The sequence below is a fragment of the Sminthopsis crassicaudata genome, chromosome 2 (genome assembly GCF_048593235.1).
Source record: "Sminthopsis crassicaudata isolate SCR6 chromosome 2, ASM4859323v1, whole genome shotgun sequence".
Lineage (NCBI taxonomy): Eukaryota > Metazoa > Chordata > Mammalia > Dasyuromorphia > Dasyuridae > Sminthopsis > Sminthopsis crassicaudata.
In genome coordinates this window covers 46,822,915-46,848,952 of record NC_133618.1, presented here as the reverse complement: position 1 = coordinate 46,848,952, position 26,038 = coordinate 46,822,915, and the positions used below count along the sequence as shown (strand labels likewise).

Genomic DNA, 26,038 nt, shown 5'->3' with positions numbered 1-26,038 from the left:
TATAAATAAATATATATCTCCTAAGTTTTAGAAAAAGCCTAAAATCATTGCCTTCCTAAATTTACCATTCCCTTAAATGTAGAACTTTTTACATCTTTGTCTTATTTCCCTTTGGGATATGTATATTATCCTTACATTATCTTGAAGCAATGTGGTACTTTAAGAACCTAATCTTATGCATGGCTAGATAATTATTAGCAGAGGAATGACAAGTTCAAAAACTCATTTACCTAGTTACATAGGATATGAAGTTGACCACGAATACAGATTAATGATAGTGAGGTGCATCCTATTATTGTAACTCAGATGTTTCAATACCAATCTATAAATCAATAGGTTTAGTATTCTAATGATAAACTTTCACTGTTCACATCCTCTTATCATAGGAATTTGCCATGAAAGGAAACAGGTACATGGTTTTGATAGTATCGAGACGTTCCTTCAAGGACACAGACTAATCTGAAATAACTAGTGAAAAATTTCTTTAACACTGTTTGATTACAGGCAAGAATCATAGTTAACAGTCAGTCTCACAACAAAGTTCCCCATTATTCACAAAGTGTGAAAGAAAGCTCAGAATCAACCAGGTGGGAAAATTTCCTGCCCCAAAAGGAAACTGAGTCAAGAGGATCCATTTTTCTCAGAGAGAGAAATTCATTTGTTGCAGTTCTCATTTTGCGTTCTTCTTTGGATAGCACATGGCATGCCCTTTCAATCTTAAGACTATTGACTTCATGACAATTCAAATAATCATAACTGAAATAAAAATTTAGAATAGCATCAGATTATAGTTCTATGAGATTTTACCTCAGATAGCAAAATTTCATTGATCACAGTTTAGGGCTAGGCTATTATTTTTCTCTTGTTGCTATATTAGTTAAGTATGAAAAGATATAAGGACATTTCATTTATCCTTCATTTACAAATTAAGAATAACCACATTTGCAAATAAAATGAATACATGATAATTGACTCTAAGTCCCAGAAAAATGTTGTTTATAGTAGTCTTCCACTTTGTATTGCTTATTAACTCCTGAGGAAAAATGAAGTCTCTGAATCTAAAGTTCATGATACCAAGTTGGCTCAAAAATGTAACTTCAATATAGATTTTTAACAGATATAATTTTATATTTTTCACAAATGATGGTCAAATAATGTTAGATGAAACACTTTTCTTTCTTTCTTTTTTTTTTTTTGCCCATTTCTAATTTTTATTGTTTTATTTTTTTCTGGTTATACATGTACATTAACTTTTGTAATACACATTTCTTTGTGAATTATGTTGAAAGAGAAAAATCAGAACAAAAGGGAATAATCCACAGGTGAAAAAAAAAATGAAAAATGAAGTGAATATAGCTTGTGTTGATTTACATTCAGTCTCCATAGTTCTCCTTGTGGATGTAGATGGTGTTTTCTTTCTTTCTTTCTTTCTTTTTTTCTTTCTTTCTTTCTTTCTTTCTTTCTTTCTTTCTTTCTTTCTTTCTTTCTTTCTTTCTTTCTTTCTTTCTTTCTTTCTTTCTTTCTTTCTTTCTTTCTTTCTTTCTTTCTTTCTTTCTTCCTTCCTTTCTTTCTTTCTTTCTTTCTTTCTTTCTTTCTTTCTTTCTTTCTTTCTTTCTTTCTTTCTTTCTTTCTTTCTTTCTTCCTTTCTTCCTTCCTTTCTTTCTTCCTTTCTTCCTTCCTTTCTTCCTTCCTTTCTTCCTTCCTTTCTTTCTTTCTTTCTTTCTTTCTTTCTTTCTTTCTTTCTTTCTTTCTTTCTTTCTTTCTTTCTTTCTTTCTTTCTTTCTTTCTTTCTTCCTTTCTTCCTTCCTTTCTTTCTTCCTTTCTTCCTTCCTTTCTTCCTTCCTTTCTTCCTTCCTTTCTTTCTTTCTTTCTTTCTTTCTTTCTTTCTTTCTTTCTTTCTTTCTTTCTTTCTTTCTTTCTTTCTTTCTTTCTTTCTTTCTTTCTTTCTTATTATAGCTTTTTATTTACAAGATATATGCATGAGTAATTTTATAGCACTGACAATTGCCAAGCCTTTTGTTCCAATTTTTCCTCTCCTTTCCCCCCTCCCCCTCCCTCAGATGGCAGGTTGATCAATACATGTTAAATATGTTAAAGTATAAATTAAATACAATATATGTATACATGTCCATACAGTTATTTTGCTGTACAAAAAGAATCAGACTTTGAAATAGTGTACAATTAGCCTGTGAAGGAAATAAAAAATGCAGGCAGACAAAAATAGGGGTATTGGGAATTCTATGTAGGAAACTCACTCTTTTCTATAAGTAAAACTTCAAGTTTTCCCACTTTGAGACAGGTCCTTGTTTTCTCAAATTTCAACACATACTCATCATAGCTAATAAGATCATATGATCCAGCTCAAGTAGAAAATCCTTCAGGAATCTCATAGATAAGGATAACTTAAGGAATCCTCACACACAACCCTGGAAGGAACCACTGAGGTGGAGATAAAATCACATAGCTAATGAATTTCTGAAATTTGAGTTTTGATTCAAGGTTTTCCTGAATCATACATTCCCAGTAGTATTGTTCTTTAAAGCTAAATAATGAATTTCTTCACTGATTCTGATTTATTCCAATTATCCTAACAAGAGAACACATTTATTTCACTGTAAAAAATTATCTCATAATTTAGTTTCAGGATATAAACTTCTATCAAATCATAGTTTAGGTTTATAATAACAAATGGTCATTTTTTATTTATTTTTTTTTTTAAAGCTGAGGCAATTGGGGTTAGGTGACTTGCCCAGTGTCACACAGCTAGGAAGTATTAAGTGTCTGAGGCCATATTTGAACTCATTCCCTCCTGACTTCAGAGCTGGTGCTCTATCTACTGTGCCTCTTAGCTGCCCCAAATGGTGATATTTTAAAACCTCAATTTCTCAAGGGCTTTTTTACTTCTATACTTCAAATTATAGGACAATTAGTCTACCTTCAAAGATTTAAAGACACTCTTGTTTTATCATCCCTCTTTTAGGATCTTTGAAGATTTTCTGCAACCTGAAAATTACAAACATAAACTTTATTACTTTGTAATGAAATTATAAATGCCTTCAATTTTGATATTCTTTTCCCAAATAATTTAATGCTGTAAATATATTTCTATCTTTTCTATATTATAAAGAACAGCCAAGCAAAAATTTCTCTCATCCTTTTAATCTGAATGAGATTAAAAAACCCTCAAACCTCATATTCTCAGACTCTAAAACCCTTTACTTTCAAACCTTACTTATTTAAACTTTTTTCTCTTCCCTTCTTTATGTATCCCTCAAATAGACTTTTAAAGCTCTTCAAGCCTGCATCTGTGTTTTTTCTTTCATATACTGTTCAAATTTTTCTTGTTTTTCTATTTCCTAAATTCTAGTCTCTTTCTCAATCATATCCCAGACTATCCATAGAACTAATTTTCTTTTTTAAATAATAACTTTTTATTTTTCAAAAATACATACAAAGCTAGTTTTCAACATTCACCCTTGTAAAACCTTGTTCCAAATTTATCTCCCTTCCTTCCCCCTATCCCTATCCCCTAGATCCATTATAGGTTATACATATGCAATTCTTCTGAACATAATTCCACATTTATCAGGCTACACAAGAAAAATCAGATCAAAAGGAGAAAATGATAAAGAAAAAAAAAAGCAACAACAACAAAAAAAGATGAAAATATTATGTTGTGATCCATATTCAATGCCCATAGACTTCTTTCTGGATGCCGATGGCTGTCTCTATCACAAGTTATAGAACTAATTTTCACTTCACTGAATATTTTCTGTTGTTATTTAGCATTAATTTTTATTATACAATGCTCACTACTTGCAAATACTTTTGTGCCATAGGTGATGAAAATTCTAAACCAACTTATTTTGTCCCCTTGTCAGTTAATGCTAATATAAGCTCATTCTATTCCTGTTGTCAATTATAATTGCATACAAAAAAGGGCAACTTTCCCATAATGTTTTATCAGCATAGTTAATAGTCATAATGTGAATTCTATTAACCATAATCACATATAAAAGGAGGTTAGTTTCCCCAGACTATCTTGTTAGCATATTTGAGACAGTCTCAATCTGACTCATTATACATTTAGATCCTACCTTTATTTCTCCCTCCTCCCTCTGAGCTATTGAAAGCCATTCCCTCAAAAGCACATCTTAATCACCTATGATTCTGCCTCGACTAACTATATCTCTCTATTTCACATAATAAACGGTAAATCTTTGTAACCTGTGATAAATGTCTGATGTGATTGATTCAATTCACATTGATTGAACCATTGTGCTCTCCCAAATCTATTTCATATTTCTACTTCATATTTCCACTTCATTAAGAGTTTTAAAAACTTATAGATAAGTGGTCTATTCCAATACTTTTGCTTCTAGTTTACCCAAGTTATTTAAGTTCAATTATATCATTCACAGAAGAAAATACAATAGTAACACATTAACATTTTTCCAAATTAAATTTCACTTACTTTTCTCTCCTACTATTTTAAACATTTTATTGGAAAGGCTATATACACTTTAATAGTAAATTACTATATTTCCTTTGTTCAGTTTTTATGGGGAAGCAATCTTGAATAAAAAAACAAAACAAAACTATTTTGTTGGTTTCTAGCCAAAGTTGGTGTTATTTCTTTGATACAGTGGAGGTTATTGGATATTGAACAATAACTTAATTTTCACATCCTGGTTATCATCAGGAATTTTTCCCTGAAATTTTCACTCCTTGAGGTTTTGCTAGATCTTAGAATTGAGCAATCTAATGTCTTGCTGAGCCAGGCTGATGAGTGTATAATACAATAGTTTGGCTTTATTTCACTTCCTTTCCTATGTGTCCCATCTAGGGAAGCTGTTAATTGATGTGATAGATAATTTGACTTCTACCTTTTCTTTTCAAATCAGTGTGTTCAATGAATATCTATTTGGGAAAAAAGTAAAACCTTTTCTTTAAAAATCTTTTTTCTTTTAATCTGGATATTGTTATATTATGAATTCAACTATTAAAGGAATAGGGTTAGATTGTCTTTAAAGTGGATAATAATAATGACAATAATGTACCATGAAGGAAAGTACACCTTAAGTTATCCTTATTTGTGAGGTTCCTGGGGGATTTTCTACTTGGGCCGAGTCAAAGAAAAGAAAGAACACAAAGGTAATAACTTCAAAACTTTTTTTTACATTTTCATGTCATATAGTTTTACCCAATTTCTCTTACTTTCTTACTTTTCTGAAATACTAGGAACAATAATTGCTCTTCCAGTTTTAAATATTCAATGGGAAAAAGTGGAAGGTAGAGCATTATTAACTTACTGAACATTTATGAAACTGCTGTAATAGATTCTTTGTAGACATGGTTCTACTAGTGATTTGCTGTAACCTTAGTTGAGTCTTATGAAAAGGGAGTAAAAGAAGGCATTAACGTGGCCAGCATTACTGAGAGGATCAAGATTTGGTTGTTATATAACTTAGGTTTCCTTGGCTGACACATTACAAACTCATTTTTTTTATATCAATAAAACCAGTTTCTACCAACTTCCAACTTATGTCATTTATAAGTACAAAATGGGCAGGTGCTTAAAGCACAAAAACTTTATACCAATGAGGTGTGTGGGTTTTTTTTTTAAAGAATTGTTTAAGAAACAGAACAATTTGTTTTGTTCCCTTCTCAATGAGTATGCAGCCTTCTAAAATTGTGACACATGGGAATAATTTCTACCAACTGTTTCTATTACTTAGTTCAAAAACTTATACAAGATGGTAAAAAACAAAACAAAACAAAAATTTTTCCCTAAAATTTTACCATTTCCATTGTAGTTTTTCATTGTTCTTTTTCCACTCCTAAAACATTATGTGCAAATTCCATTGTCCAGGTAACTAAATGATACATACAGATTATGAAATTTTAAATTTTATTCATAGAAACTTATACAAGTACAGCCAAATACAAAGCCTCAGGATAAATTGTACACAAACTTTACAATGTACGATTTGAATTTAAAATAGGAAAAACAATTCTTAGCAATTATAAAATCAAACATAGATACCATACTGAAACTAAGTATTCATGTGAAAGGGAATCTTGTCCTTTTGAGTGCTTTATTCTGTTCCAGAACAGTCAAAATGAAGATGTAGAGTTTTGTAAATGTAAATATAATTTACAATTACAAAAAATGTAATTAAAATTAAATATAAATTTAGTTATTAAATTATATACTCTTTGTAGACACTATGGTGTCCATTTAAAAGTTACACATATTACATGTCTGGGTTGCTTAGACAATCTATCTGGATTACTAAGAACAAATCAGGCAAAACTGGACAGTATTTCCTCTTATGCAACTTTTTCTTTTCTTTTCTTTCCTTTTTTGTTTTTAAGCAACATTTGCTGGTGAGCACATTGTATTCCAGGTCCATGATGGCTACTTTCCTCTCTCTTCTGTAAGCCTCTCTCTTCTGACCATTTGTGGAGCCTTGGGAGCTATTAAGCACACTAAAAACTTTGGGTCTACCTGGAAGAAGGTCTGCAAGTTCAGAAAGATTCCTTAGCCTCATTCAATTTTTAGGAAACTGTTCATCAAACATAATCACCTTTTTCAAAGGGATTACAATATTGTGACATTCCTTTTCTTCAAACTACATGGACACAGCCTGGTTCCATTACTTTGTCAGGTGTTTATTTTACCACAATCTGACAGGTATTTGATTATGAACTGAACTCCACATAGAGCTTCCATATGTAAATTATTTCCATCTCTCTGGAATATCTCATGCCCTTTTTTTTTTTTTTTTTTTTTTAGCAAAAGAACAATTTCTTTTGATTTCACTCCTGGGACTTGTTCTGCAACTCCAGGAAATGCAGTTCCCTGTCCATGTTTCATAACTTTATCTATATGGACTTCAAAAATCTTACTTCTCTTTTTCTCTTTTTTAAATAGTTTTTTTTTATTTTTCCAAATATATGCAAAGATAGTTTTCAATATTCATCTTTGCAAAACCTTGTGTTCCAGACACTTTTCAGATGAAGAAATTCAAGTCATTTATGCTCATATGAAAAATTGCTCTACAATGACCAGCACCTAAAACCCTATACCAAGATATGGTTGAAATGAATTCATGATTTAGACATAAAGAGTTATACTGTAAGCAAATTAGGAGAACAAAGGATAGTCTGCCTTTCAGATTTATGGACAAGGAAGAAATTTCTGGCCAAAGAAGAGCTAGAGTATATTATGAAATGCACAATGGATAATTTTGATTATATTAAATTAAAAAGGTTTTGTACAAACAAAACCAATGCAGCCAAGATTTGAAGAGAAGCAAAAAGGTGGGAAAAATTTTATATCCAAGGGTTCCGATAAAGGCCTCATTTCTAAAACATATAGAGGATCGACTCAAATTTATAAGAACATAAGCTATTATCCAATTGATAAATGGTCAAAGGATATGAATAGATGAAGAAATTAAATCCGTTTCTATCATTGAAAAATATTATGAAAAAATGCTCTAAATCACTATTGATCAAAGAAATGAAAATTAAGACAACTCTAAAGTACCATTACACACCTCTCAGCCATCTGGCTAAGATGACAGGAAAAGATAATGGGGAATGTTGGAGGGAATGTGGGAAAACTGGCACACTACTGATCTTACCATTCTGGAAGGCAATTTGGGATTCTTCTCAAAAGGCTATGAAAATGTGCATATCATTTGATCCAGCAGTATTTCTACTGGGCCTGTATCCCAAGATCATACAAAAGGAAAAGGACCCACAGGTGCAAAAATGTTTGTAGCAGCCCTTTTTGTAGTGGTAAGGAAGGGAAACTGAGTAGATGCCTATCAGTTGGGGAATGGCTAAATAGGTTATGGTATATGAATGTAAAGGAATATTATTCTATAAGAAATGATCAGCAGGATGATTTCAGAAAGGTCTGGAGAGACTTACATGAACTGATGCTAAGTAAAGTGAGTCGAACCAAGAGAACATTGTATATAGCAACAAGAAGATTATGGGATGATCAGTTCTGATGGACATGGCTCTTTTCATTAATGAGATGATTCAGGCTAATTCCAGTAGACTTATGATGGAAAATTCCACCTGTACCCAGAGAGAGTACTATGGAGACTGAATGTGGATCAAAACATACTAATTTCACCTTTGTTTGCTTTTTCTTTCTCATGATCTTTCCCTCTTTTAGTCTAATTTTTCTTGCATAACATGACAAATATGGAAATATTTTTTAAAAACAAACCAAAAAAACCCTTGTATTCCAAAATTTTCTCCATCCCTCCTTCCTTCTCCCTTCTCTTAGAGAGTAAACAATCCAATATGGGTTCAACATGTGCAATTCAAGAATCTTACTTCTTTTATCACCTTCTTTCCTTCACTTTTTTTGCAACAATCCTTGTAAAGGGCTAGAATTGAGCAATGCACTTGGATAATGAAGCACGTGAGACTAATTGCCAATTGGACGGTTCCCTATTAACTTGTTTGAACTTTGACCCTCCCCAGCTGTTCTGTGCTGACTTGATTGGTGGGACAAAGAGGGGGAAGTGACTTGTGTGGGAGGAGTAAGAGAAACTTGGGTGGTGGAACTCACACTCACTCGCACTCGTGACCTGGCGTTGGAGGCGACAGTGAAGATCTAGAATAAAGACATTTAGTGATCCTGACTCCTGCTGATTTCTGGGAAGATAGAGTTCCAGCAAATCCTTCTCATTATTTCTCTTTCTTCATTACAATTGGGAATACACAGAGTCCATCTGCTTTATCATTTCAGGATCCTACTGTCTTATTATATTTGTATACTTTGACCCCAACATGTACTACATTTGTGAACAACTTCCTATTTTGCCACCTTGGCTTGCTGGAATTTTTGCCAAGTTATATCCATAGATACCTTGAATGTATATATTAGGTCATCCCCTCTTCCTCTAGCATTTCAATTTCTATTTTGATTACCCAAAAACCTGAAGAATAATCCACCGAAAATATGAGAAAAAATATCATCCCTATCACCATCCCTATCATTATATTCTTAAAGGCCTTACTCTCCATTATTGTTCATGTATCTCCCATTTCTCAGGGTTTCATAAAAATTTATTTATAAAACTTATTTCTTTGAACTTATCCCTAGCATTTGGGTTCTTATCAGACTGGTATTTCTTGGCCAATTTTTTAATGTTTTTAAACAGTATTTTTTCTCAATTACATGTAAAAATAGTTTTCAATATTCATTTTTATAAGATTTTGAATCCCAAATTATTTCTTCCTCTTTCCTTCTCATTCTCCTTCCCCAAGACAGCAAGAAATCTAACATAGACTATACATGTGCAATCATTTAATCATATTTCTTCATTAGTCCTATTGTGAAAGAAGAATCAGAACAAAAGGGAAAAAAACAAGAAAGAATTAAAAAAAAAAACCTAAAGTGAAATTATTTGCATTCAGATTCTTTAGTTATTTCTCTAACATTTTCCATTATAAATCTTTTGAAACTGTCTTTGTAAAAAAACAAAATATCTTACCAAGAATTTCACTGACTCACTGATGAATGCTGGAAAAGATTTTAGTTTACATTCTTGCAAGAATGGGTGCCTAAGCTAGTAAGCAAGTTTTTGAAACTGCAAAGGCAGTCTTTTATTTCCTATCCTCAAGCAAATGTGTCTCCCCAGAATTTCCACTAATTGAGTGTTACAGAAGTAGGAATCTCCACCCTTATTACATAAGCCAGTTCTTGTCCTCAAGGAGCTTATATTCTTTTGGGGGAAGATAACAAAAGAAAGGGAAGGGGGCAAAGTCTTGAAGGTTCCTTTTTAAAACTACAACCTCCACCTCTGAATACATTGTTTGATTTCCTTGTGGCTCCCAGTCTCCCATTTTTTAAGTTTCAATTTTCTAATTTAAGTTTCATTTCTCCAATTCAATTTTTCAAACCTCTGTGGAAATTAAATCACCACTCAATCCTCACATCTTGGATCACTGCTTTTCTTCAAAGATCTAATTCATTCACAGTTGGTCGTCACACAATTTTGCTATTACTATGTCTATTATTCTTTTTTCTGGTTCTGCTTATTATACTCTATCAGTATCAGTTCATGTGCCTTTCCAGGTTTTTCTGAAATAAACCTGCTCATCACTTCTCATAGCATAATAGTATTCCATTACATTCATATACCATAATTTGTTCAGCCATTGCCCATGTAAGCATTCCTTCAGTTTCCAATTCTTTGTTACTACAAAAAGAGTTGATGTACATATTTTTGTACATGTAGGTCCTTTCCCTTTTTGAATGATCTGTTTGGGATATAGACCTAGTAGTGGTATTACTATTTCAAAGGATATGCACAGTTTGATTGCCCTTTGGGTATAGTTCCAATTGCTCTCTAGAAAGACTGGATTAATTCACAACTTCACCAACAATGCATTACTGTTCCAATTTTCCCATAGCTTTTTCCAACATTTATCATTTTCCTTTTCTGTTACATTAGCGAATCTAATAGGTATGAGGTGGTATCTCAGAATTGTTTTAATTTGTATTTCTCTAATCAATGGTGATTTAAACCTGTTTTTTTTTTCATATGACTATACATAACTTTAATTTCTTCATCAGAAAATTGTTCATATTCTTAACCATTTGTCAATTGGGAAACCTTGACCAGCTTTTTATTAACCTTGTTCAGCCCATTCTCACTGGCACCTAGAGAGACCTGGAGGTTGTTGTAGAACTTCACATTAGCGTCACATCAGCCATGTGGAGGAAAGGATAGGAGATGGAAGAAAGAATTGGTGAACCTAGATCCTTAAGCAATGATAGCAGCAGCGGGGGTGGGCTGAGGAGAAGATAGAAGAGTAGTTTTTATTTTATTTTTTTACTTTTAAGTTGTTTCCTGATTTAAACAAATTTCTGGGGAAAAAAAATAGGCAGTTCTAAAGTAGCAGATAACTTTAAACTGCAAACTCATTTTAAAAAATCCTTTTGAAACAAATTCTACAGAAAAGTATCCCAAAACTCATATAAAATACTCAAACTTCAGTTTGAAAAGTCACAGTAGAGAAATTATATTTCAGTCACAAATTTAGTTTGCAATTACATAAATTTCTGCAGATTGGGGAAAGGTAGGGAGATTCTTCTTACTAAAAGAAGTTCTGCAGTTACAAAGAAGCGCTTGACTTCACCCTTCAAAGCCACTCCCTTTTTTGTGTGCCTGCAGCCTCAAAAATAAATGCTTAATAAATCCTTTCTTTATCTAGCTATGTTAGGAAAAAGTATAGAAATTGATTAGGTAAAAAAAGGATGGTGGAGAACATACCTAAGACACAATGCTATAATGGAGGGAAAAAGAAACCTATGATCTCTGTGAGTGGGTGAACTAGTCTGACTAGAGGGTTTCTAAAAGGGGGAAAATGTTGCAAGGGTACAGACCTTTAGGAACTGGACTGTGAAGGACCTTGAATATCAGGTAAGAAATCTGGATTTTATTTTATTTTTATTAATTTTATAATTATACATTTTTAACAGTATATATGCATGAGTAATTTTTAAAATAACATTATCCCTTGTATTCATTTTTCCAGATTTTCCTCTCCTTCCCTAACCCTAACCCTCCCCTGGATGACAGGTAATCCCATACATTTTACATGTGTTACAGTATAACCTAGATATAATATATGTGTGTAAATCCAATTGTCTTGTTGCACGTTAAGTATTGGATTCTGAAGGTATAAGTAACCTGGGTAGATAGACAGTAGTGCTAACAGTTTACATTCACTTCCCAGTGTTCCTTCTCTGGATGTAGTTGTTTCTGTCCATCATCGATCAGCTGGAAGTGAGTTGGATCTTCTTTATGTTGAAGATTTCCACTTCCATCAGAATACATCCTCATACAGTATGTTGTTGAAGTGTACAATGATCTCCTGGTTCTGCTCGTTTCACTCAGCATCAGTTGATGTAAGTCTCTCCAGGCCTCTCTGTATTCCTCCTGCTGGTCATTTCTTACAGAACAATAGTATTCCATAACCTTCATATACCATAATTTACCCAACCATTCTCCAATTGATAGACATCCATTCATCTTCCAGTTTCTAGTCACTACAAAAAGAGCTGCCACAAACATTTTGGCACATGCAGGTCCCTTTCAGCTCTTTAGTATTTCTTTGGGATATAAGCCCAATAACAGCAATGCTGGATCAAAGGGTGTGCACATTTTGATAACTTTTTGGGCATAGTTCCAGATTGCTCTCCAGAATGGCCGGATTCTTTCACAACTCCACCAACAATGTATTAGTGTCCCAGTTTTCCCACATCCCCTCCAACATTCATCATTATTTGTTCCTGTCATCTTAGCCAATCTGACAGGTGTGTAATGATATCTCAGAGTTGTCTTAATTTTCATTTCTCTGATCAGGAGTGATTTGGAACACTTTTTCATATGAGTGGATATAGTTTCAATTTCATTATCTGAGAATTGTCTGTTCATATCCTTTGGCCATTTATCAATTGGAGAATGGTTTGAAGAATCTGGATTTTATCCTAAAGGCAACAGGGAAGTTTTTGTCTTAGGGAGAGTGTTTGTTACTTATACAAAACCATATTATTGGAAGATTAATCTGAGAGTGATATAAAAAGTGAATTAGAAAGTCTCCCTGAAGAGACTGGATACAGGAACACCATTTGGAATGTTATCATAATCTACATATTAGGCAACAAGACCCCAGACCATCAGTGATTTAAAAGACATTAAAAAGTAATAACAATAGTAATGACTGATATTTACAAAATACTTTAAGGCTTATAAAAACTCTTCTTACAATAATTTGTGTGGTAGGTCCCAATAATAACTAAGATTTATTTAGTAATTTAAAATGTACAAAGTGCTTCCCTTGCAACAACTCTATGAAATAGATAGCAAATATATGATTATTTCCTTTTTATGGAAGGGGAAATTGAGGCTCAAGAAGTTAATGGGCTTATACAGCTTCTGAGTTCATGAGCCCAGGTTTTCTGATTTCCAAGACTGGCATGCTATTTTTGACTATGCCAGATTGTCTCAATTGGGAATATTAGATGGTTTCTCTTTCCTTCTAACTCTATGATTCTGGCTTCTATTTTACTAAATGGATGGTAATAAAATAGAAGAGTCAGAGAACCAGGATGGTAAATAGCCCGGAAATCATTTTGTAAGAAAAAGATAAAGGGAAGGTTCTTAACTGGGACATGGGTAGATTTCAGGGAGTCTGTGAACTATAATAAATGTAGGCAACAAATCTGTATTCTGGGATATGATTTATAAGGTTTCACCATATTGCCAAAGGGCTTTATGACACAAACCATGTTAACAACTTCTGAATTGGGGCATAGGTCTTCATTTCACTCTGCTATCCTAGGGCATTTAAGCCAGACCAGATCCTGTCCTTCAAAGAGAAAGAGGGATACACAAAAGATCTGATAAATACCTGGGTAGAGACAAAATTTTATTCATGCAGCCTTATTTGGATTATTCATAATTAGTATAATCAAAAGATACTTAGTGTCTGCCATCCCTAGGTTGGTAAATTGGAGAAGATATTAAGCCTCTTTTGCCTTACTAAGTATAAAACCATATTACTTTTAACTTCAATAGCTACTTGAAACTATTCTATAGTTCTGAGCAGGGTGGATACCACCATATATGTTGCTATGTTTCTCAGACACCGGAGAGTTCAACTGAGAAGTTAAGTGTCCAGAGAAGCTGACTAGCAAACGTATTCTTATATCTTGTTCATATATGTATGTAGTGTTTTATATGGTGTCAAAAAACAGTACAATTTCATTTAAGGAGTATAGGGCTGCATTTCCATACCTGGAGATCTAGAACTGAACTAACTCACATCCTTCCCTGATAGTACCCTACCTTCTTCTCTTCTCTATTCCCTCTACACTTTCTTTTTTGGTGATTCTCACCTAGTCCCATTATTATCTTTACAAAAGCGTCTCCCAAATCTATATTTGAGCACCATTGTCAAATGTGCCAACTTTCAGGCATTATCTAGCTGAAAATTTCCCTGGCACCTCCAGCTTAACATATTCAAAACTGACTGTCATCTGTCCTTCCTAAATAGCCCTTCCAACAAACCACTCTCAATGGCATTACTATTCTTGGTTTCAAACTCTGGAGTTGACTCTCTTTGACTATTACTACTTTTTCCCTCCATATGTCCAATTAGATGCCAAGTCCTACTTGCCCCCTCTTGCATCCATCTCTTTTTTGTATTCACGTTGCCACATTTCTAGTATAGACCTTTAACCATTCACTTGGAACATTGTAATAGCCTTCTGGTTTGTCTCCCTGATTCTAGTCTGTCTCTTCCCTAAACCACAATTCACTGCTATTAAAATAATCTTCCTAAGCCATCAGTCTTTTGTTATTCCACTGCTTCAGCTGGTTCTTTTTGTTGTTATTTAATCTTATTCTTGGTAACCCCATTTGGAGTTTTCTTTGCAAAGATATTGGAGTGGTTTGCCATTTTCTTTTCTAGCTCATTTTACAGATGAGGAAACTGAAGCAAACAGAGTTAAGTGACTTTCCTAGGGTCACAAAGCTATTAATGTCTAAGGCTGGATTTTAACTCAGGTTTTCCTGACTCCAGGCCTGATGCTCTATCCACTTGGACACTAGCTGCTCTTTTTTTATTTATAAGACAGATGCCCAAGGTTATTCTTTACATCCTGGACCATAGCCAGTTGTCCCAAATTTTGTCTTGCTACTAGGTTATAATGTCTCTGGAAGAGAGAGACTGACGACTTTGTACAACTCTACTTCACTTAAATCCACTTTAATCTTAATCCAATTAATTTAAATCAAGATATCACTCCATGATGTTATTGGTTCTCTTTTAAAGTAAAGGATAAACAACTTCTAAGATAAACTATATACTCCCCAGTTAACCATTTAGGACTTTCCATAGTATAACTTCAAACTACTTTTCCTGTCTTATTTTACACTGTTCCCTGTTATGGTCCAGAACTCTGAACTTGAAACAAAGGATTCTTACAAGGTATTAAGTCAGTGGAATTTATAAAGACAATGGTAGTTCAGTACATGTACTTAGTACTTAGTATAGTTCCACAAGATTCACACCTATGATAAGAAAGCATATCAGCTTGGACAAACTCAGGCAGAATCAGAACTGGAAGACAGAGACAGTGCTGGTGGTCCTCCTGACACATTCAGGAGGACCTCAAGAAGCTGCCAGAGGCAGAGAAGGCAAAGGACTGGTGGCAGGAGTTCAAGCTCTCGGAACTAAGGAGAGAGATAGGCCTTTAAGAAAGCTAACCGGGCCCCAGGAAAGGAGACAAGATTTGTCTACACTTGTGGTGATTACTGAACTGAAATGAAGGCTGCCTCCAGAGACCCCAAGAAAACCTCACATAGAATATTACATTTTAGAGAGAACATTATATACACCCCACAGACCAGGCAAACACATATATAGCTTACCTGAACTTACCACGCCAGTTCCTCCCTTTGAACATTTATAAAGATCATCTACTATGCCTGAAATTCACTCTCAGCTCAGAAGCTCAGAATCCTTGCCCTTTTTCCAGCTTAAGTTAGGTACTAACTTCTCTTTTCAGACTTCACTAATTCCTCATTAGTTCTTTTGTATTTTCTTATCTGTGTATAAGCTGTATTCTCAAATTAAATGCAAGATCTTTGAATGCAAGGAATAAGTTTATTTTTGTATCTAGCATTCTATTCTAGCATTGTATTCTAGCATTGTAAGGCATAGAGTAGCCTCTTAGAAAAACGTTTGTTGAATTTGGCCTGGAAAAAAAAAAGGCTTAAGTGGAACATGATAACTGATCTTTATATAATTGAAGGGTTGTCACATGGAAAAGAGTTTAGGTTTATTCTGTTATTCCGAAGGGTAAAGATATGTAAGATCAATAGGTCAAAGTTACAGGAATATGGATTGTTGGCTCATTTTGACAAAGAGCTTTCTAACAATTAAGAGATTCACAGAAATGTTGTAGACTGCTTTGTGAGATTATGAGCTTCCTGTCACTGGATGTATTCAAAGTATGGCCTATATAATCCTAAACACTATGGAAAAGATGATTCAAACCAAAACTTTGGTTCTATAAGTCCATATTTGAAAAATGGCAGAAAATTGTGGAGGGATTAAAAACAAATAACTTAAAATTTCTAGACTGGATAGCTGAATGATAAGGTGAGCATATTAACATTAATTCAGTACTTTCAAAGAATTTAATATTTGCATTAGCAATATCATTATGAATCAAAGTCAACCAATATTTAATATGCAAAGTTTTTTCTTCCTAAGAACATCTTTTTTTTAAAATAAGAGAAAACAAAAATTGTGGTTGGGCAAATATGTATGTAAATATCCAAAGCCACTTGCAATTCTCATGATCTCCTAAGACTTTTCTTCATGAGATTTTTTTCTTTATCTTTCAATTTTCATTTTTCTTTCACATTCTTTCTTCATTTTTGTCTTTCATTTTCTTCCATTCCCAGTTCCTCCATTGATCCATTTATGACTTACATATAAGGCCCCTTTATCATCTTGCTCTGGAATGTCTGCCTATTAATGTCCTTCTTAAATTGTGGGAAGGCAGAGAAGCTTAAATGAATTGCCTAAGTCAACCCAATGAAGTTAGTAAACGTTAAATTCCAAAATGCTGACCTCAGGCCTCCAGCTGGAAGAAATAGAGGAAGCAAGAAGAAACACAATGTTTTAGTGAAAAGGCGTGGATTCTTATGACTTGTATGACTTTGGGCAACCAATTCTCCATTAACCAATGGAACAAAAAAAGATTATATGTTATCGTCTTCCTTCAGAAGTTATGATCAAGGTATGGTGAAGGGAGCACAAATCTCAGGGTTAATACAAGCTGTGAAATTTCAACAGTCTGCAAAATAGAGATAATAATATTTGCACTCATCTACTTAGGAACCTTTTAGGGTCAGGAAGAATTGGATTTAAAATGACTTGACAAAAAACAACTTCATAGAGCTGTAAAAAAAGGTTGTCTGGACAGTGACAAGGTGAGAATTCACTTAGTAATCCTAACAGAGGGACATTAAACTGGCCCCCTATTTAAAAAGTTTGAGGACCACTGACTTAAAGCACCGATTTAAATGGAGTGGGAGGAATGGAAAACAAGGCCTCTAACTCCAAGTTTAGTGTGTGTAAGTCATCACCCCAGAGCAGCATTTTGTTATTTTGAATATCATTAATGTCTGGCAGTCTAGTGAAGCCCACATACTCTTTTTCAGAGTTGTGCTTTGTAACTTGCATTTATAATTGAAGGAAATGATAAATTTCAATTAGAGGTTTGTGAAAATTAGGATGTATTTTTTTTTCTCCTCTAAGTGTATGAACTCCAAGTCATGAATGTCAGTCTTTGTCCAAAGCACAACATCACACAGCCACGATGGGAAGTGAGACTTTGAAACCAGATTTCTCCAGGTGCCTATTTACTAGGTCTTGGCACTTCATTATTATTCAGTATATCACATTATTAAATTATATTACTTATACTAATTAACATCTATTATTAATAATCAAGTGAATTAAATTAAATATATGTATTGTAATATGTTAATTGGTATATTATTCTAAAACAGAGCAGTGATAAAAGGAATCAAATATTCTGCTAAGATTTAATTCTTTATGTAAAAATAAACAATCACATCCATCTCATTATTATGCAATTTCCTTTTTTATCTTTAATAGTAAAGTTATATGCTTATCAAAGAACTGTTTTAAATTTGTTTATGAAATATTATTGGTAAATGTTTGATTTAGATATATGTATATTTCTAGATATATTTATATATATTTGGGGGTCACTTAGAGATGTCTCCGGGGGATGGGAACCAAAGGAAAACTCCCAGTTGAGGGGGAGGCTGAAGCCCGGCCCGGCAGGGTTCTCCCCTCACTGGGCAGCCCTCCTTCACCCGCTCTCCCTCAGGGTCAAAGCCAGGCGTCAGTCCCAGGTGTTCTCTTGCAGTGGAACATGGGCATCACTTGGCAGGGGCTGACGAGCGGGAAGTCGGGGACCTGGGGCGCACAGGCCCACCCGGAACCGGCGTGGGGGTGACAAAGGACCGCCTCCGCAGGAGCTGGTACCTACAGGGGGACTGCATCCCTCTTCCCAATCTACTACACTGTCTCAGAATCACGGCTTTTCATTGGTCCGAAGGGAGACTACGGACGTTCTTATTGGTCCCGATTGAGGCCGCTGGGCAGTCAGAACAGGTGGGCTCTTCGGCTCCATCCCTTACTCCCGGAGATTCTACGCTGTCTCAAAATCACGGCTTCTTATTGGTTGAATGGGAGACCCGGGGCGCTCCTAATTGGTCATCTGGAAATGGAGGCAGAAATTCGCTCGAAAGCCGAGGTTCGGCCGCGTTATTTCTCGACCCGCCCCCATTAGCGGTGAAAGCTCACCTTCACATTTCATTGGTGGAGACAAAACGGACCACCGCCTCCACGCTGCGTCCATTGGCTTGGCCCGGAGCCCTCCGAAATCGGAATGGTCGGTCGGATACGGAAGCCGGCTCGGCGGAACTGGGCGCAGCCTGCCGCCTGAAGTCGGGCTCGCCGCCGAGAGGAGGCGCCTCTGGTCTCTTCGGCGGTCCGAGGTGGCAGCCACGGCAGCAGCATGGAGGGGAAAGAGCCCGAGGCCGAGGTCACCTACTACCGGCTCGAGGAGGTGGCAAAGCACAACTCGGAGAAGGACATGTGGATGGTGATCCACGAGCGCGTCTACGACATCACCGGCTTCCTGGGCGAGGTGGGCGCCGGGGAGGGCTGGGGGGCGCGGGCGGACTGGGAGAGCCCGAGCTTGGGGGGCCGCGCCGGGCTTCTCGCACACGTGCTCGGGGGTCGTGGGCCCCAGCAGCCGCCCCTCGTCCGGCAGTCCCAGGGCCAACGGCCACCCGCCAGCCTCGGAACCTCCAGCTCCGGGGAACTAGGAGCCTTTACTTTCCCGTTTTTACAAGCGGGGAAATCGAGGCGGGCGGGGCTGGTGACTTGTCCAGGGTCATAGTGTCCGAACGCGTTCTTTCTGAGTCCAGGCCCAGCCTCCAGGCTGAGTTCAAATCCTGCATCACACTAGAGCTAGGTCATGACCTTGGGCAAATCTGAACCTTCCTCTCCATCACAGTTCCCTCTTCCGTACAGTCTGGGTGAGGAACTTGAGTTCAAATCCTGCTTCTGGACCTGGTTGCTATGGACAAGTTAGTCAGTTTCCTTGTCTGTAGACTGGGGATTTAATAAGGGTTGGAGTGTAAATTCAGCTTCAGACACTTAGTAGCAATAGTACTTTTTTGGGCAAGTATCAAGTACTGATTGTAAAGTGGGACAACAAACACTTCGGGCGAACTACCTGGGAACAGCCGGCGGTCCTCTTGTTTCTTCCAGCTGTGCCCGTGAACAAATAATTTCCCCGGTCCTTCTTTCATTACCTAACAGAGTGGAAATAATCATACATGGAGTTTACCTCCCTTACAGGGTTATTGTGAAGAGTCAATGAAGGAGTGCTGTATGGAGGTGGCCATTAATAATATCAACAATGCAACATTTAAAAGACATTTACTCGGTCCCCATTAGTGTATAGAAGGGCACTCTGCTGAAAGTTGGAGATACGCTTTTTTTTTTTACCAGAAATTTGCATGGGTAATTTTACAACATTGACAATTGCCAAACCTTTTGTTCTAATTTCTCCCCTCCCCCATAAGTCAGGTTGACCAATATTTGTTACATATGTTAAAGTATAAGTTAAATACAATATATGTATACATGTCCAAACAGTTATTTTGCTGCACAAAAAGAATTGGACTTTGAAATAGTGTACAATTAGCCTGTGAAGGAAATAAAAATGCAGGTGGACAAAAATAGAGGGATTGGGAATTCTTTACTCTTCAAAGAATTTATAGTTTAGGGCAGTGCTAAATCCTTTGCAATTATTGTCCTCAGGGCACCTTTGCTAAGTAGGTGCTATTATCCCATTATACGAGTGTGGAAAAAGATCAGATAGTACTCTGAAAAAAAAAAATTGGAGGGATAATTTTTAGTTGAAAAGATGAGAGGTGTAATTGAGAGTAACAATTTTTGGAGGTTAATTTGAAACTTCTGTGATGAAAGGCTCCACTAGTAGTATCTTCCTCTTTCTGTAGCAGGCATATTTGAAGTATTCCTGATAATTTGGTTAAGCTTTGGGAATGTACTTTCCAGTCTTATTCTAGAAAAGTTTCAATACTTTTTACAGTGAAGAACACTGAATATTTTATTCATAGTTTGTTAATAGTTAACTTTTAGAACTTAACTCTTAATTTTTAGTACCATTTAACATATTTGTGTAAATGTCCTTTTCTCAAAAATATTTTTACGTTATTTCATTTTTGCAGTAACTTAGGGAGCAGATTTATTTCCATTTTGATAGATGAAATGAGTTCAGGTCATATAGCTGGTTAATGTAAAAGTTGGGTTAAATAAGTCTTCTAATTTACCCTTAGTCATTAGATATTCAGTGATATATACATTTAGCGAAAGTATAGCAGCTTTCATAGATGATTTTAATAAACTTGGCAGATACCTTGTATAACTTAAAACTAATATAAGGTTCCTCCAAAGATGCAAAATCTTGGTTCTTTTCCTGTCTTTCTTGGTGCAGGGGACCTTATTTACAGTATGTTTTACAGGTTGAAGAATGATTAATAATGGCTTGGAATCACTTTTTCCCTTTGTGGTTTGGCTTTCTTTACATCTATTCATCCCTTCTACCCCCATCCCCTGCCTCCCCACTTAATAGTAATTTTTTTTTTCCAATAACATGTAAATATAATTTTCAACATATACTTTTATAAGATTTTGGTTTCCATTTTTCCCTCACTCTTTTCCCCCCTTCTCAAGATAGCAAGCAGTCTAATATAGTTATTTATGTACAAACATGTTAAATTGTTAAAGAAAAATCAGAACAAAAGTTGAAAACCATGAGAAAGGAAAAAAATGAAAATAATATACATCAATTTGCATTCAGACTCCATAGAACATTCTCTGAATAAAGATAGCATTTTCCATCATGAGTCTTTTGGAATTGTCTTAAATCATTGTATCGCTGAGAAGAGATAATATATCACAGTTGATCATCACACAGTGTTGTTATTGTGTGGAATGTTCTCCTTGTTCTGCTCACTTCCCTCAGCATCAGTTCATTTAAGTCCAGGGTTTTTTTTGAAATCTGCTTGCTCATCCTTTCATGTAGCCTGATAGTATTCCATTACATTCATATACCATAATTTGTTCAGCCATTCCTGAATTGATGGACACCCTCGATTATTAATTCTTGGTCACCACAGAAAGTTGCTATAAATATTTTTGTTTTCCCTTTTTTATGATCTCTTTGGGATGCAGACTTAGTAGGATTGCTGTTTCAAAGGATATAGAGCCAGCGGGCCAGATGCAGCCACTGAGGACATTTGGGTTGTGGCAAATGGTCTGAGGGGCGGAGACAGAGTGTGAGCTTTTGTTTTTACTATAGTCCAGCCCTCCAACAGTCTGAGGGATAGGGAACTGGCCCCCTATTTAAAAACTTTGAGGACCACTGGTATAGAGAGTTTAAATGTCCTTTTGGCTTAATCTAGAACTAAGCAAACTATTGCTTTCCAGAATGATTGAGTCAGTTCACAATACCTAGCAACAATACATTTTCATTTCAATTTTATCACATCTTTTCCAACATTTGTTATTTTCCTTTTCTGTCAAATTAGTCAATCTGATAGATGGGAGGTAATACCTCAGAGTTGTCTTAATTTGCATTTCTCTAATCAGTAGTGATTTAACGTGTTTTTTTTTTTTTTTAATATGACTATAGATAGCTATAATTTCTTCATCTTAAGAACTATTAGAGTTATTCCTGCATTGATTGATTATGTGATTGGAGAAGGAACTCTTAAATCTTCTATGGGGTGTTTGTGACACTGTTCTATTTCTGTCTTTTGGATTGTTCTCAGTTTTATTTGTCCCTTCCTCTTGTGTGGATGTATACCAGATCTTTGTCTTGGACCTTCTCATTTTTTCTCTATACTTTTTCTTTTTTCTTTTTCTTTCTTTCTTTCTTTTTCTTTTTTTTTTTTCCCTGAGGCTGGGGTTAAGTGACTTGCCCAGGGTCACACAGCTAGGAAGTGTTAAGTGTCTGAGACCAGATTTGAACTCGGGTCCTCCTGAATTTCTCTCTACACTTTTTCTTGGTGAATTTAATAAATCCTAGGGATTGATCTGTGACCTTTATGCAGGTAATTCCCAAATCAAAATATTCAGCTTTCATCTCTTTTCTGAGTTCTGAATCCACATTTCCAGCAGTGTGTTTAACATTTCTACTAGGGTTTTCCATGGGCATTTCTAACACAACCTGTCCAAACCTAAACTTTCCCCCAATCGCTAAACATTTGGTAAGCACCTCACCTGTTGTGTGCTTGACACTGTGTTAAGCACTAGCAATACAAAGTCAAAAGGAAAATTTCCTTCTCTGAAGGAGGCTTCTATACTAATACAAGCATGTACATAATTAGTATATTCAAAATTAGTACCAGCTACTTTTGGGAGGGAGAGTATCAAGGAAAATTCTGTATAGAAGGCAGTGCTTGAACTGTGTGTGTGTTGAAGGAAACCTGGGATTCAGAGGTACATAGGACTGTGCTCATATTTCTAATTGAAAAATCACCCTTCATCTCTTGCATCCATTCAATATTCAACTCCTACATTCATTCATTGTAACTATTTCTTATCAAAAGTCACAAAATTGTAGATTTTTGAGATGAAAGGGACCTTTGAGATGATCTGCTTTTTAGCCTTGTCCTTTTAAGTCTCATCAGTGCTAACTCCTCAGCATCTCTAACGCCACAACTCTTCTAGTGGTGATCCTCACCACCTTTTACCTGACTTGTGGTGGGAGTATCCTCAGTGGCCTCTAGTATCCAGGTCATCTCCTGATCCTTCTTCTCCACATAGCTACCAAATGGGCAGTCCTAAAACATAGGTCCTAACCTCCACCCTTCTTCCCAGGAAGGTACTCTATTACCTTTGGGATAAAGTCCAAATTTGTCTGTTAGATTTGTAGGCCCTTCCTGATTGGATTCCAGCCTTTATGTAGAGATCTATTATACTGTGATCTCTATTCCAGCCATCATTTATCACATGTAACATTCCACCTCTGACTTCTGTTCCTTTGCTCAGGCTGTTCCCCAAGCCTGTAGTGCTCTATCTACTCACTGTTACTTCTTTGGTACAATCTTTAGACCCATTCAAGACTTAGCCCTAGTGCCACCTCCTCCAGGAGATTCTCCTGATTCTTAGGTGTTCTCCCCATTGCTTTGCATTTTTTGTACATAGCTTACATTTATCTATCCTTGAACATACTGTTATTACCCAGTAGAATTCAAGATCCTTGAGAGCAGGGATTGTTAATATCACTTGCTCCTCAACCCCAATGTATTTTAAATTTTTTTTTTTTTTTTTTTTTTTTTTTTGCTTTTGGTATCTATTTAAAAATTTTTTTAAAATAATGAATTTTTATTTTCAAAGTACATGCAAAGATAATTTTCAACATTCATTCTTGTAAAACCTTGTATTCCAGATTTTTCTCCCTTCCTTCCCTCTCCCCTCCTCCCTTAGACAAAAATTAATCCAATATATGTTAAACATATACAATTCTTCTATACATATTTCCATAATTATCATGCTGCCAAAGAAAAATCAGATCAAAAATGAAAAAAAAAAAGCAGGCAAACAACAAAAAAGTTGAAAATAACACATTGTGATCCACATTCAGTCCCCATAGTCCTCTGGATGCAGATGACTCTCTGCATCACAAGTCTATTGGAACTGGCCTGAATCACCTTTATATTATTATTATGTTTTTAATTAATTTTATAATTATAATTTTTTTTGACAGTACATATGCATGGGTAAATTTTTTTTTTAAACAACATCATCCCTTGAATTTACTTTTCCAAATTTTCTCCTCCCTCCCTCTACTCCCTCCCCAGATGACAATCTCATACATATTAAGTGTGTTACAGTATATCCTAGATACAATATATGTGTGTAAAACCAAATTTCTTGTTGCATGGTAAGATTCCGAAGGTATAAGTAACTTGGGTAGAAAGACAATAGTGCAAACATTTTACACTCGATGTCCTGAATCACCTTGTTGAAAAGAGCCACGTCCATCAGAACTGCTCATCACATAATCTTGCAATTATTTTGTACAATTATCTCCTGGTTCTACTCATTTCACTCAGCATCAGTTCATGTAAGTCTCTCCAGGCCTCCCTGAAATCATTTCTTATAGAACAATAATATTTCATAACTTTCCATACCATAACTTATTCAGCCATTCTCCATTTGATGGGCATCCACTCAGTTTCCAGTGACTTGCCACTACCAAAAGGGCTGCCACAAACAATTTTTGCACATGTGGGTTCTTTTCATTTTTTTATGATTTCTTTGGAATACAGGCTCAGTAGGTTTATCTCACTTTTGGACTGCTTTTCCTAGCACCCATGTAGTAGGCACTTAATAACTGCATGTCCATTAACTAGTTTTCTATTTCCCAGACTTGTAGGGGCAGATGTTCTTCACCTTTTGTATGTCAGACCTCTCTGGTTGTAAACTATGGAAATTTCTCTGAATTGTATTTTTAAATATGTATTAAAATACATAGAATTACAAAAGAAGAGAATTGTATTAAAATATACTTATCAAAATATTTTTTAAAAGCCAATCTCATAGACTTCCACTTAAGAACTCTTGATAAACCATCTATGATGGGTCGTGTATTCTATTTGCTAAAAACAAGGCCTCCAAAAATCGAAATTTCACAGTTTTTTTTAAAAAGAAACTTTAGTTTTTAATATTTCATAAGCAAATCTAAAGAAGTTGGACACAGCAAGTACCAAGCAATGTCACAAAATGTAATCACCAGGTCTCAACAGATTGGAATGATTGGTTATTGACTTGGGAGCTATTTCAGAATCCTTTGTGTGCAGTTGGGCTCTTGATAAGTGAAAGAAAAGGGCAAAATAACGCCAGCTTAGAAGAAAAGAGGATGAGCTTGAACTGCCTACTGTTGCCAGGCTGGTCTGGCCTGTTTGAACAAACCTGACACAGAGAAATAGGAAGTGCACCAAAGAAGAGACCTGGAATTTGATTATAACTGTTTCTTACCAAAGGTCAGGATTGTAGATTTTTGAGATAGAAGTGACCTTTGAGGTCATTTGCTTTTTAGCCCTGTCCTCTTCCTGCTGAGGATATGGAAACCCATGGTCACCTGTGGAACTCAGTCCTGTCTTCACATCTACTGAGCAAGCGCTCATTCTGGGGCATTAGGAGTTCATCTGTCTTAAAAATAGAAATGACACTGAATAGGCCTAGAGAACCCAGAAAGGGCCTCAGCCAGCAGACACTCGAGCTCCTCCAGCCAGGAGGCCTGGCAGCCACAAGGAGTGCTGGTTTGAAGGCGAGCTCTTTGCAAAAAAAAAAAAAAAAAAAAAATCTTGGAGGCAGAATATCATTTTGAAAGAAGTTCAGGAAGTGGTGGAAGAGAAAGCAAATTTGCAGAGAACTTTGCAGAGGGAGCTGTTCTCAAAGCTTTCGCACTGGAGTGGATAGCTGGAAGGAGGCTAACAAATGAGTCTGGGGGAAGCAGAAGTGACAGGATTTTACTAGCAGGATTCTCAGTATTGACAGTGGAATCACTCCTGTGTGCTGTTGAAGAGGTGAAAATAGCACTTGAAAAGTTTAAGTTGAGAAGAGTGACCGAACCTGACACAAATTTGATTTTTAGTATAGCTGAAAGAAAGCCAGATAGCAGGAGAATGAGGGAAATTGTGTACTGTAGAATTCCCCTCCCCCAAAGGTAACAGAATGTGTTGTTATATTTGAAGATAAAGGGAAACTGAGAGACAATAGAGTGTGATCAAGATCAGAGACCTTAAGGTTTTAATACAGTTTGGGGGAGAACTGA

General features: G+C 35.7%; 1 protein-coding gene across 2 annotated transcripts in view; it reads left to right on the top strand.

The window, feature by feature from the left end:
- Nucleotides 1-11,265: 11,265 nt before the first annotated feature.
- CYB5B (cytochrome b5 type B) overlaps nucleotides 11,266-26,038 on the top strand; it is a 53,108-nt gene continuing 38,335 nt past the window's right edge. The window contains exons 1-2 of one of the 2 annotated variants that reach the window (XM_074286105.1): nucleotides 11,266-11,462; nucleotides 11,779-11,950. In XM_074286105.1, coding sequence (XP_074142206.1) covers nucleotides 11,891-11,950 — 60 coding nt within the window. In that variant the 5' untranslated portion in view covers nucleotides 11,266-11,462; nucleotides 11,779-11,890. Of the gene's footprint in view, nucleotides 11,463-11,778; nucleotides 11,951-18,249; nucleotides 18,806-26,038 lie in introns of those variants that run through there. The other variant, XM_074286104.1, reaches the window with a different exon arrangement.